At 40.5% G+C, this 14,299-nt stretch overlaps 1 protein-coding gene across 3 annotated transcripts in view; it reads right to left on the bottom strand.

Annotated features, from left to right (window-relative positions):
• plcb1l (phospholipase C beta 1-like) overlaps positions 1-14,299 on the bottom strand; it is a 129,627-nt gene that overhangs the window by 26,213 nt on the left and 89,115 nt on the right. For all 3 annotated transcript variants that reach the window (XR_013093092.1, XM_004542152.4, XM_004542153.4), the window contains exons 10-14: positions 14,001-14,147; positions 12,664-12,821; positions 8,698-8,780; positions 6,724-6,808; positions 1,125-1,299 (exon numbers count right to left, since the gene is read on the bottom strand). Coding sequence is in view for 2 of the 3 variants with exons in the window: in XM_004542152.4 (XP_004542209.2) it covers positions 1,125-1,299; positions 6,724-6,808; positions 8,698-8,780; positions 12,664-12,821; positions 14,001-14,147 (648 nt within the window). In the remaining variant the exon portion in view is untranslated. The remainder of the gene's footprint in view (positions 1-1,124; positions 1,300-6,723; positions 6,809-8,697; positions 8,781-12,663; positions 12,822-14,000; positions 14,148-14,299) is intronic.

The following is a 14,299-nucleotide window of genomic DNA, read 5'->3' as shown; positions in this document are numbered from 1 at the left end:
TTTAATGATCGTTGAAAGCCCAGATCGTAATCGTGATTAAAATTCGATTAATTGAGCAGCCCTAGTCTGAGCATTTCAAAAAATGCTGATCTACTGGGATTTTCCTACAAAACCATCTCTAGGGTTTATGGAGAATCCATATTCATCAAAACATTCATTGACCCAGGTTGTCTTGAACATGTCTACATGCATCAAAGCACTGAGTTGCTGCTAAAAAGAGTAAATATCCAGTCAGCGGCAGCTCTCCGGGAGGAAATGCCATGTTGATGCTAGACGTCAGAGGAGAATGGACAGACTGCTTCATGGTGATTGGAAGGTGTCAGTAACACCGTCATAACCAAGGTATGCAGATGAGCATCTCTGAACAAGAAACACATCGACCCTTAAAGCTGATGGACAGCAACACACACACCGCACACATCTTATCAGCCAAGAACAGGAAACTGAGGCTACAATTCACACGGCCTCGCCAAAAGTGTACAGGAGAAGATTTGAGTTTCGATTTTTTCTTGTGGCTGTCAGCTGGTAGAGTCAGAATTTGGCATAAACAACATGAAAGCATGGATCCAGACTACTTTGTATCAACGGTTCAGGCTGGGGGTGTAATGCTGTGGGGGATATTTTTTGGCATACTTTGAGATCCCTTAGCACCAAAGCTGACCTGGTGCTGTTGCGAGTGCGTATGTAGTACACAACTGAAAAGGCAAACGTATGAACAAATAGGACTGATATTAGGCAGTTACAGCAAAAAGCAGAGAGCATTTTATACATACACACTCACACACAACTGGCCAGAGTTTAAGATGCCCCGGTTTAAATGTATAATGCCTGCAGGGAGTGCATGCAACAGCCAATAATACCTTCAACTGATGGAGAGGGCCATGAAAGTGATGAATGTTAAACAATAGCACTGTTTTGCTCCATTGATTCAGTTTCTGGACGGCACAGAGCTCTTGGTCCACAGTACAGAGGGACCCAGATGGTTAGGCTAGCTTTTACACATCTGAAATATCATAACTCAGTGAGCCCATTGTGATTTGATGGCTTTGTTAGTAGAATTTGTGTGTGTGTGTGTGTGTGCGTGCGTGCGTGCGTGCGTGTGTATTATATTAAAGGTGCAGTACCTGCGCTTGGGGAGGAGGGCTCACACACGCTGGAAGAATCACTGCAGGTGTTAGAAACCTGCTCAGAGAGTTTTTTCTTTGCACTTCCACTTGTCTTGTGGTGTTTCTTTTTGTTTTTCACCAAGATCTTTCCCATCAGCTCCATCGGGCTGGGCAACGGAACGCCAGACTCCAACTAGAGGGAATGTGGAAGGAGAAAGATGCAGTTATAGATGAATGAAAGGTGCTTTCCTACATTAATAATTTCAGATATATTGGATGATGAGAGAACATGAGTTATTTTTCCTGATTAAAATTGTAAATATAAATTTGAGCAAGAGCAAATGCTCCAAAATGCTAATTTATGGGTAAAGATTGCTACAGTGCAATCACAGTTAAGCTGTCTTTTTCTCTTTTTTTGACAAACTAGCTAATTACCAGATGAAAACACTAAAGTTGTTTACTAGAGTGTTCCACTTAAAATGTAAATTTGTGGCTATTACTCTTTTCAAATCCTCTAAGGAAGAGTTCGCTAGATGCAGCTGGTTAGTAAAAAATGACTGTTTCTGCTGTGAGTGTTATAAACTCGGCTGATGTTATAGCGGAAAAATTCTACGCTTGCAACACCTTAATCAGCTTCCTGCAAGGAAACTAAACATTAAACACAAACGCACGTTCTCTCAAATGAGCTGGACAGAAAGTCGCTACATCTCCAATTTATTTATGGGATACGCTGCTTTTGGATCACAGTGTTTAGGGATAATAATATTTCACTAATGAGCAATTCAGTGGTGCAGAATAAACACACGCACATGCTCAAACTGCTGTGTTTACAACATATCAACTATAAACATAACCTCACTTAAACATATCAAACTTTTACTTGAGCAACTTGAGAATCAAGAGCAACAAAACAGTGATTCATACACCAACTAACGCCAAGATTTTCCTTCTTGTGACCTATTTTCCGCACATGTCTATCTACGCTCTGCTAATGTTGCTGCGGGGGAAATCTTACGACAAAGATTAGCCATCCTGTTTGCATTCACCTCACTGACAGTTACCAGGGAGGAAAAGCAAAATTGGATGGGGCAAGTAATCCTGATTGCACTCAAATGCACCGCACAAAGCCTAATGAAATAAACTCAATCAAGGTTTTCCCCCCCCAAATGTCGAAAACAATTACGCTCAGCTGTGATAAGAAAGTGAAAAGTTCCATTTGGCCACCCTTAACCACTTTCAAGCCTCAGTATCATACTAAGATAAGATAAGATAAGATAGAACTTTATTAATCCCTCGGGTGGGTTCCTCTGGGAACCACTTTACTAGTGGTAAAGTGAGAAAGTATTTCCTTGTTTTGTTGCTTCATACGGCGTATCTGCTCCACGATATTTCAGAGCAACGGTTGTGACGTTTAATAAGCTAGATTCAACTGTTTCAAGTTTTCAGTCCAGTCCTTGTCCCTAAACCATTTTCAGTATTTTGCTTGTTACGTTCATTTGTTATAAGACATATGACTATACGACAATTTCACATTACATAAACAGAAATTGTTCAATGAAGGGAATAGTCTTAGCATTTTGTTCCAAGTGCATGCTGGGTATGATAAGAGTATCTGGTCTGGATGTAACATAAGAAAGGGAAGCAAGTTTTTTTTGAATTGGGTCAAATTGTTCTTCAAAATTTAAGCAAATGTTTTAAAATTTCCTCAAAATGTGTAAATTTACTATTAATACTCAAAGTGCTTTTTTCCAATAATACTTTCAGGGAAGTACAACTTTGTTAATAAGTATCTTTACACTGAGGGACTGTGAGTCTTAAATCTTTTAAAAAATGTTGCTTTCTTTTTAACAGGGGATGAACTGTTAAATGTTCGGGTCTATATGTTCAAACAATGTGAGCAGAAGGCGGAGAGGAGTGCTGCATGTCCCGCAAGCGCATGTTAGAGGAAGTAATTAAGTCTTTGTTATGTAAAAGTGTTTTAACTTCAGTTATTGGGATATGGTTATTTATTTTACTCGCCTCCTTACAGCTCCGACAGTTTATAACTTTTGCATCCACATTATTCTCAATCTGGCCTCCTTATGTGTGCTCGTATATCTCCCCTTGCCAGTTATAGTCTGTCTGCAGCTTAAAACTAAGCCCCAACAAGATTAAACAAACCGCAAGACAAATTGTTTAATTCCTTCAAATATTTCATATATTTTACGCAGTTACAATGAAAATGTTTTTCGCCAACACAGTCATTGTCAGCATAGTGAGAGAAGCAAGAAAACAAACGATGAATCAAGCTTTCAAACTGTTTTGTTTTTACTTTGAAAATAAAAGAAAATCACCAGTCGTCATTGTGGGACGCGATTGACAGTTTTGTAAAGTGGAGATGGAGTAGGAGCGCAAGTTTCTAAGAAAACTTTAATCCTCTTAATTCTCACTCTAGGTTGAGCTGGATTTCATCTAGCTGTATTACCCTATCTGCCCCGGTCCCTGTGGGCTTATCAGGCTGATATCCCTTTCGATACGCTGTATACACAGCTGACTCCATGCCAGATGGGAGTGACTGTCATTGCTCTCACCTTTCCTAGTTTGTACATGCTCAGTGGTAGAAAGCTCATTCCTCAATGGCACTTTCTCTTTCCATCTTTCTAAATTCTCCCTTGGTGTCTGTCTCCTCATATCTCTCCCCTTCTCCTTCCCTCTGCCACTCCATTCAAAAGGCTTCTCCCTGATAATACTTCAATGTCAAATCCAGTCAGAAGGCTGTAATTCTCAGCGGGCTGTGACTCTGGCAGGCAGCAGTGCTGAAGGAGCTCCCTGCGTGTGTGAGATAATTCTGCATCTTACTGCTGCTGGGAACTTTAGCTGCTCCACAGTGTTGTGCCAAAGGGAATAACGTCATCCCAGGAGAATGACGCGAGAGGAGTAAGCGGTACATTAAAGTACATATATGTGCAGAACTGTTTGCGAGGCATGTTTTCACGTACGCACTGTGAGAAGTGCCTAAAAGTCCTTGCGAGAGTTTGTGTGCAAGTGTCTACATTTGCCTCACGTAAGAGCCTGCGTCATTACACACAAAGACGCCTTGGGGGGGGGGGAAAGAAGTTTGGCCACAAAGGGACAATGGAAGCTTTTAACTGGTAGTCATGGCAACAGAGGAAAGGCCTGTCTGAGATAAAGGACTGCCAAGAAAAGCCACGTTTAGATTACAGCGGAAAATGCTTCCTTTTAATCTTAAACGGCTTTTGTTTGCAGTCTCTGCTGTGATAACACAGACGTGATAGGGAGGAATAAGCACGATTGCGGGATGATTCGTTAAAAGTTAGCTTCCACGGCTATGTGCGTGTTTAAGAGAAAGTGAAAGTGGCTGAGGCTTCAATGAAAAACAACAGCAGCCGGATATTTTGCCAGGTGCCAAAGGTCACATGGTGTTATGTGTGAGAAAGAGACAAAGAAAACAAAAAGAAAGAAAAACAGAGACACATATATACTAGGGGTGCAACGATACACACAATTCACGGTTCGGTTCGACACTTTGGTGTCACGGTTCAATATTTTTTCGATACAAAAAAATGTTCATGCTTTTTTAATTTGTCATTTATTAAAATTATAAATATATATTTTAACTCAAAAGTACAGTTTTTAAATTTAATGTTGCTGAAACAACAAAGTAATAAAAAAAAAATCTATCTGATCGAGGAATCACTCATCTTTGGAAAGGAGAGTTTATTACAGAGAAATGTCTCTTTCCAAAATAAAAGCTATACTATACACTTCTTCTGGGCTATATTCTCAGCAGCATATTAAACATATCAGGTCCCCATAAGGAGAATCCTGTGCTAACGGCTGTCTAAATGACTCGGGTAAAGTTTGTAGCATGCGTGCTTGTTGTTTTTGTCTGCTTCCACTTGTCTTTGCACTAGGATGGTGTCAGTGTAAATGTGCAGTCATATTCATTGTGTTCCCACTAGTGCTGTCAGCGTTAATCTGAAATAACGTTAACGCCACAACACGGCAAATCTCCGTTGACAAGCTACCGCGGATCGCCCCGTGCGTGGGGCTGGACGGCGTCAACACGTTACCGAGCAAACTGCGCTAACGCAGTAGTTCCCACCAATGTAATTGAGCATTGCGTGGCACATCCCACATACTGTTTTACTTTTGTCCATGACGCGCTTACCTTCAGGGTCATACGTCACATGAAAACCAAAATAGTTCCAAACGCCAGATCTGAGGGTGGGGGAGGTTCAATTTGCCATGTTGCAACGAGCTTAGCTTCTGTCTTGCTAGCTTGTGCTGCGCTCAGTGGATCTGCGCTCAACAGTGCAGCCTAGGCGGAGTAGTCGAACGCAGATCCACTGAGCTCTCAACACAGACAGCATCGTCAGAAGAAAAGTTGATAAAATAAATTAAAAATTTTGTATTGTTCATACATATGCCTACCGAACTGAAAGCACTGTATCGAACGGTTCAACATCGATACGAGTATCGTTGCACCCCTAATATATAGATATTGCAAAGTCTCAAGACTAATTTCTTTATATTTTGCTTAGAAAATGGGAAACAGGTGCACTGATTTGTTGAAACGTCCATTCATGGAAATACAGTATATAAGGCAAACAACAAAGTTTAAAGTCAATATTTGGTATGACCATGTTTATTCTTCAGCACAGCCTGAACTCTCTTAGGCAAGCTTTCCTGTCAACAAAAGGCTTCTCGAGGGACATTCAAAGCTCTTCTTTGGATGTTGGCTGCCTTCGATAATGTTGAAACAGTGTGCTATCTGTTGCTAATCAGACACTTTCCAGATGGTATTGGATGATGATCCTTTTTTTTGCATTCGCAACTCAATAAATTTTGACAAGTCCCCCAACACCACTGGCTGAAATGCAACCCCAAACAATTTACAATTTGAATTTTTCACTCCATAAGGCCTGTTGCCACAGATTTCTAGTCCAGTTCTGTTGTTTACCTTAAGAATGGCTTCTTGACAGTTACCCATACACTGGGACAGTTTCTGATGAAGCTTCAGTGACCAGTAGATGGATCAACTAAAGGTCCAGATGCATCTCACAGATTCTGTCAAAATGTTTTATCTTTGGTATTTTTCGTAGATTTAACTAGAGAAAATGGAACAAACTATGTGTTTTGCAACAGGTTGCTAGTAACAAAGTGCCTAAGGATACCATTTAAAACAGATTCTTTGCCAAGTTATCTGTATGTGCAGACAAAACACTGGCTGGTCTCTTGTGTTAGATGCCTTTTTTTATGCTTGAATGATTTGTGGGTCAGCATTGAGTGTAAAATCCCAGGAGTCTCTTTGGAAGCAAAATATGAAGCAATGAGAGGGACCTCAAGACTTTTTCACAGTACTGTGTGTGTGTGTGTGTGTAAGTAACTATGTGAGTTTTTACCTCAAAGAGAACATTTATATGGGCAGCATGGTGAGCAGCAGCGTTCAAGGACATTCATTTCTCTAGTGCACTCATCTGTGTGATAGTATCTTCTGAATGCCTCACTGTTGTTGTATCATATGTGTTCGTGTGTTGGAAAGAGTCAAGCAAGTGTGAATGTGAGCGTGAGCACAAGCAAATGTAGCGGGTGCGTGGAGATCTTATATACTCACAAGATATTTCTCCAGAGGTTCTGTCAGTAATGCGTCTCCAAATATTGACCGGCAATACTCAGCCATCTTAGCCTGCTGCTTTGGTCTGGGAGTCATCACACAAAGACACACACACATACACAATCATGATTTCTCCACTAAATATCAATATCCTGAATATGTATGTTGCCCCAGAGTATCTTGGTGCCATTAAAGATGAAAGGATTCATCAGAAGCATGTCCCTAGCTCTACAGGTGTTTACACAGTTGATAAAAAACAAAGTGGTTGGTTAGACATATTGACAGTCCTGCTGACGGACAGTCCTCATCAATATGCTTAACAGTATGAAGCCTCATTTATGCAAAAATTATATTCACATGCACGGCGTCAATATCCAGTGAATATTTGTTTATGTTCTTCTGCTCTTCAGTTGCGACACAGATATTTGTCTGTCTCAGTCTGACTTTAATACTTTACTCTGCCGTCTTTTTGCACTTACTGTCTGATTGCGGTCTCATGACTGTTGTGCTGTCAGTGTTTCAGCAGACAACTGAGCTAATGATGGACAAGTCCCAGGGAAACCAGTCAGCACATGGATTTCCATAGATTCCTGTTCACACTGACTCTGACTGTTACCATGTAATATGTTAGCATATTTCTGGAAAGTGTTATATATTAGCTTCACATAGTATAATTCATTAAAATACGTGTGGGACAACAATGCAACTCTATACTAGAGTCTATAAATATAAGTGATAGGCAAATTTTTTCCTTAGAAGGTCTAAACTGACTTTGATACAGTAACCAAAGGCCTGACACAGAACAATCAAATAAAAACTCCTCTGCGTCAGTCTGCTATATAATCAATTTAAATGCGAGATATATTTTTATAATACTGAAAGAAGAAAACCTTGGTTAATACTTTATTTATGAACAGATTCTGTATGTAAGTTCCCCCATACATATTAACTACCTGGAGGGGCTGATATCAGTGACCACCAAGTATATTTCAGAACGTAATCAATTTGCTATTGTGTAATACCCGCGCTCTTAATTTGAAAGTTTAGTCACTGCAAATAAGTTAGCACCAGGCATTCCTGTCTCCTGTTTCCCTGTCGGCAGGCTTTTGTGAGACTCATCTCTGTGTTCAACAGACTCTAACTCAACTGTCTCAAACTGCAGCTGGTAATGGCACCCCTTAATCTCCCCTGAAGACCCTCCATGAGTTGGAGGAGCAGCTGGTTGAAGCAGCTGGAGGAGCAACCTCAGTAGCTCACTGAGAACGGGAGTAGAACGAGGAGTACTCTCTATAAAGTGAAGATGCTGCATGTTTGATTCCATCCAAGCGACGGGAAACTCAGAGGAGCAACAGCTTCTTAGTTTTTGCCACAAAGCATATTTCTGCATTATGTATTCATGCATTTAATGAAACATGGGTGCACCTCCTTCCACACGCACCCAGCTCCAGCTTTTGACTTTTGAGATGTCAGCGGACAGCTTGAGATGGTCCACAGTTCAGTAACTGCACCCATGTGTAATACATAAATCCTTTTGAAACTGTATTAAGCTTATTGTCGAATACAACAAATGGAAAACTGCCTAATTTAGTGGAATGCATTTACTTTTAAATTAAAGTTTCACAGGACACAGTATATAACATTTTGTTACAATGATGTATCTGGGTATACCTGAGAAACTGCTTACACGTATCTTTAGATTTCTATTTTGACTGCTTCCAGTACCCATAACACCAGTGCAAGAATAATACCCAAACATCAAGCGGTTCATTAAGAAACTTGCCACTGACGACTCACGTTGACCACATAGCGACTGAGATAGCAAAACATCAGGCTGCCATTGTGTTCTTTGAGCACGAGTCAAAGAACAGAAAGTGCAACATGTCACATGTTGAATCAACATAGGCAGCGCACATGTAAAGATAATTCTGGCACAATTGGAACCTCTTAAGGCAACAAGGTAAACTGTTAACTTACGAGTCCACGTGATTCTCAAAGGACAGGATGATGGGGAAAGGCGAGGTCTTGAAGGCACACTCTGCTATAGCTTCAATTACCTCCTAAATACCCAAACACAAAGAATACAAAATATACCTGTAAATTACAACATAGGCTCAGTGTTGGATCATTATCTAATTAATGTCATACATAATGAAAACATAGGAGTTTGCTACTGGTTTCCAAGAATTACTAAAATGCCCTTAAAAGAAATATCGAAACCTTTTGAAGTCATTAACTACAGTGACATTGTTTTGTCTATGAACCTGAATACAACAATGTGAACAAAAATCCCATACAGTAGGTCATCGATTGCAGGTATTTAAATAAATGGGAGCTGAGCGATATTGTTGAATCATTCCCCAACTCTGCTGAAGACAGTTCAACATCCGATATTAGATTTCTAAGCCACTCATTGTCTGAGTCAATTACACCATCATTAACAATAGTGGCAGTTCAGTAAAAGCCTTCATTTCCTCCAATAAAAATCTTTGTCTGTAACTCAACCCCTTCAATCTGTAGCTCTCTTCCATCTTTTACAACTCTTCTCTTTTTGCATTTCACTCTCAGACTAATTGCATTAGGCTTGTTCTGCTTCTTCTGTTACTTTCATTAGATCTAAATTTCCTCCATCAATCAGTTCACCCATTTCTTTCTTCTTTTGTCTTGACACTACTCTGCCCTTAAATTTTCATGCCCTTCTCCTCCTATGAAAGCATCTCGTCGTCAGTTAATTGCCCCTCGGTGCTTCTCTTTCTAGGGTTATTCAGCGCATCCCTGTTTCTTACGATTTGCCATCTGCTCCTTGCATGCCCCACTTTTTGCTTTTTCTATCTCTTCTTCAGTCTATACTTGTCTGTTGAAATGTGTTTTTTTAAATATATATAGTTGTGGTGAGGTTTACTATTGCCCTGATGTCAATCAAAGCAAAGGGAAATTAATTAAATGAATTAAATCAAACAGTTTGTAAACTCTTCTCTTCACTCCCCTTAGTACAGCATTTCCCAGGGAGCATTGTTTGTTAGTTTTGACCATGATCACACTTAGAAGTGTGTCTGCATTTTTATTTTGCAAGTATTTATCCATTTTTTGTCAGTCGACCATTTTTAAGGTCTGCAAAAGAGTAGCAGAACAAGAAAGAACCACAGTTAGCTCCTAGATTAAGAGCTGTAGACACATGGTTGCACGCCTCCAAATCCTCAGATGGGTTCTTTTTATTAAAATAATTCAGTTTATTTGACACCAGTGACCACATGTGTCACCAGATCAATAAAGACTGAAATCCTCCTTAAGTACGTACAAAATATTGACACATCAATATACTGTATTGCATCCCTGAGGGATAAGTTATTGAAATTTTTATTAGAAAATGCAGGCTGGATGAATCCCCCCTCTTTGTGTGGGAGGAAATTGTGGGGAAAAAGTGGACAGACACATCCAGTATCACAGAATCAGTGTGCTATCTATTTACACCTACAGGCCAGTGGACACTCTTTCAGTGATGAGGATGTACACATCCTGGACAGGAACGCTGGTTTGAGTGGGGAGTCAAGGAGGCCATTTACGTGAAAAGGGCAATACCATCTGTGAATCGAGGAGGGGGGCTAAGGGTCCATCTTTCATCATCTTACAATGCTGTGATTGCAGTCATTCCCCAACTCTCTGTGAATGGTACTCATGGCCATTGATTAATGAGCTTTGATCAGTGGTTGTTGATCAATGGTCATGAGATTTTACATATTAATGATCAAGGAACTGACCTCCCAGCCCATTGTTCATTCAGTGGGCTGGTTTCAGTCATTGTGCAAATGTACTGTTTATAGGACTGGGGAAACCTGCAGTCAGCTGAGACTGAAGAAGTCCCTTGGATGAGTGACGAAACATTTCTCCCATTGAAAACGATACTTCCAGATGAACAGAATCAACCTTTTGAGACTGTACTGTATCATGATTTTATAGTCAACAGAGCCACCATGTCCTGAAGGATTTTACAGTAAAGATAACACACAGAATTTATATATATATATATATTAGAAATAAAGGTATCTACATCTAAGTTTCTAAATCTTTGTTAACCAATTCATTTTGCATCTTCAAAAGTACCGTGTTCAAGATCTAACCACTAAATGTCAGTAGATCGCAGTCATCTGAGTACTTTTGCTGCCGTTCATCTGTAGTGTGTGCAGGCTGACAGTCGGCTGCTTATTTCAGTTGGTGTACATGTCTATTTACTCCCGAGGAGGCTGTAAAAACTTTGTTAAGGGAGTCTGATGAGTCAGTGAAGCTCACTTCCGACAGCGACACTGAGGTGACTTGAGGATATCCTAAACTTTTCTGTCAGCCTTTGTTAGCTGCTTTTAGCTAGCATTAGCAAAGCTTTATTTGAATAACTTCTTACACGATGTAAGAACATAATAAAACTGTTTATCCGAGGGAAAGTGTGATTTTTAGGACACTCCAGCTGAAGATTAGCTAGCATAATGTTAGCTTATAACCATATGCTGTTGTTTAGCCGGCTCGTGGTCAGCTTTCTGGAATGGGGAGGCTCGCATATTTAATCTGCTTGCAATAAGTAACTGTGACAATATCTGGAATAAATAAGAACCTGTTTGAACATTTTTGTGTGTTAGAGCTCTGACTTCTGCTCAGGAGATGAGGCGTGAAGTGAGGAGGGAGAAGGTGACTTTTTTCCAGACGTTGGTGTTCTGGGAATCCATCCTAGCTCGGAAACCGTCCTTCAGCTATTGTAAATATTTCTAATGGTTATGGTTATGGTTAGAGTTGGTCAGAAGTCACCGTCAAATAATCATATGGGTAGGATGACTTGCCAAAGTAGGACAGTTTCTCAGAACACTGGTCTGTTGTCCTTTGCGTTTTCACTTGTTTGGTGATAGGGACCCCTTTTCAGATGATAAATTATAGGTATGATGTTCATATTTTGAATCAATCCACGGCATGTGAATGCCTGTGGGTTCTCTTCTTCTCTGCCTTTGGCGTGCCACGTACAGTATGTGGCCGGTCTGTCCATTTTGGCCACTGTCTTTATGATGGCGGGACAACGTGGTGGCTTTCACAAACCAGATTAGATTAATTCTGAGTTTATGACAATGGATCCGTTTATTGGAAGATGAAATAACACAGAGAAATGGTAAATGGCCTGTACTTGTATAGCGCTTTACTAGTCCCTAAGGACCCCAAAGCGCTTTACACATCCAGACATCCACCCATTCACACACTGGTGATGGCAAGCTGCATTGGAGCCACAGCTGCCCTGGGGCGCACTGACAGAGGCGAGGCTGCCGGACACAGGCGCCACCGGGCCCTCTGACCACCACCAGTAGGCAATGGGTGAAGTGTCTTGTCCAACGACCGAGACTGTTCAAGCCGGGGCTTGAACCAGCAACCTTCCGATTACAAGACGACCACCCAACTCTTGAGCCACGATCGCCCCGATCCACGATCGCCCCGATCCACGATCGCCCCGATCCACGCTCGCCTCCCAGTGTGTACAATATTCTTTTTTTCTGTTAAAGCTTCTGCATTTTGTTGTAAAACTGAGTACGTTTACATGGCTAACAGCATATTCAGCTGGCCTGAAAGAACTCTTTGAGAATTTTTTAAAGATAAAATGTGGAGAAATCCTGCATCTAGAATATGTGAATTTATGCATTTTTTTTTTAATTTATAAGCTTTTCAGTGTTCTTCTCTTTAGATATTTTTAAACCTGATTTAGTAATGGATAAACCAAATTTATTTACAAGTTATTTAATTCTAAGTTTAAATTTAATAACACAGCATTGTTAAATTAACCCTAACAGTTGGGTTAGTAGCAGTGGGTGGATGATCTGTTGAGCAGAATACCCTTCCGTGAAAACGTTCCCTTTGCTTCCCAACCCCCAACCAAGCCCTCCCGTATATCACCATCACCGTCTCTCCTTGTGTTACCTTGAAGGAGATTTCAGTTGTCATGGTGAAGCCATGGGTGATAACAGGCTCTTCTTCTGTGGTGCGACCCTTCCAACAGTCCAGTTCAATGCAGCGGCACCCAGAAAGGAGGACCTGTTTGTACATCTCGACCGAAGAGTTGCCTGCGAGCTGGCCGGCTGCACCGAACACACGAACACAAAAAACAGCTCTTACAGGTATCGGCTAAGTTGATCCAAAAAGAAACAGGATGCCCACAAAAGCACATCCTCCCACTTTTCAAGAGCTCATTAACTGTATTGTTCGTCACATGCAGTAAAAACAATACAACTGTCGTTATCTGAAGCAGGCAAATCTCATCACCCTGTCACCATTAGCGAAGCAATTATCTCTTCACATTAGCAGCATGTTTCCACAAAATAAGTGGAAGTGTGTTAAAGTGAGAGGCAGCTATGTTCTCACTTGGTGTGATGCCATTCATTTACTTCACTCTTTTCTCATTTTTTCTCTCAAAAACTTGTTTAATTGACATCTTTAAGCAACTCCATGAGGTGAAATATTTCTTCACAATTACTTTAATTTTAAAATATAATTTACGATCGGTCAATAACATGAAATGCTTGTCCTGTTATCAAACTAATGATTCTGCATGGCTCTTTTTGTGTGTGAAGTTGTGAAACACAAATGCCTCATGGACAGAAATAGACTCCACATTGCAACACGCTTCTGCTCCCTATTAGAATAGCATAGTATGAGTCACTATGAAAATACCTAAAGAAAAACACAGTTCGTGAGGAGAAAATTAAAAGACCTCGTGTTTGTTTTTCTCATTTCTTCATTTCACCAGCTATGAGGCTGGGCTATTACAGAAAATTCAATTTTTTCCAATCGCTGCCGAAATCTGATCCACTTCAAAGATTCAATGCTCTTCAGTTCCCCCCAGAATAGATTTGAATAGATGAATTCTAATATCCATTGAAGAGAAAATGGCCTCTCTATTGTGCCAGCCATGCTTGTGCACCGCAGGGAGTTACTTTGACTACCAGTCCAAAGAAATATTTAACTCATGAATATCAATGAATCAAGTATCATGGCATGACTTGATTGGATAACCTCTTGAGAAGTAACACAAGAAAGGGAGCCTGATATGCAAGGGTGCATTTGATTGACTGACCCACGAGGTATAAAGTTGAGTGTATTCACTTCAACCATAATTGTATTTCTAAATGAACGACTGATCTTTTCATTTATGGGAGAATAAAGGATCTCCCTGTGCAATCAGTCAGGAGGAAAATCAAGTTGAACGTGATTGCGCAAGCAGACCGATAGAAGAAGTTTTAACGTGTGTACGTGCTTACCTGTGAGGTATGTGTTGTGTGAGGAGTTGATGAAATAGTGAGAGAGGGGAAAGGTCATGTCTTCACTCTGGTCCAGCTTCTCAGGAGGAATGATGCTGTTCTCTTCTGCATTCAGGTACCTGGTGAAGCCTTCTGCTGAGATCTGACCTGCATGAACACAACAGCAGTCAGCATCCTAAGCGTGAAAACATTGTTTTTGGTTCAAGCGTCCAAATCTAATTGTATTGTGATGTTCTCTGTTTTTCCAGATGGCAACAATTTCCACAAAAAAGACTACAAAACAACAATGAGCTGATTTG

Source organism: Maylandia zebra, linkage group LG15 (genome assembly GCF_041146795.1).
Source record: "Maylandia zebra isolate NMK-2024a linkage group LG15, Mzebra_GT3a, whole genome shotgun sequence".
Lineage (NCBI taxonomy): Eukaryota > Metazoa > Chordata > Actinopteri > Cichliformes > Cichlidae > Maylandia > Maylandia zebra.
Note: the sequence above shows the minus strand (reverse complement) of the source record. Positions and strands in the feature narration are given on the sequence as shown.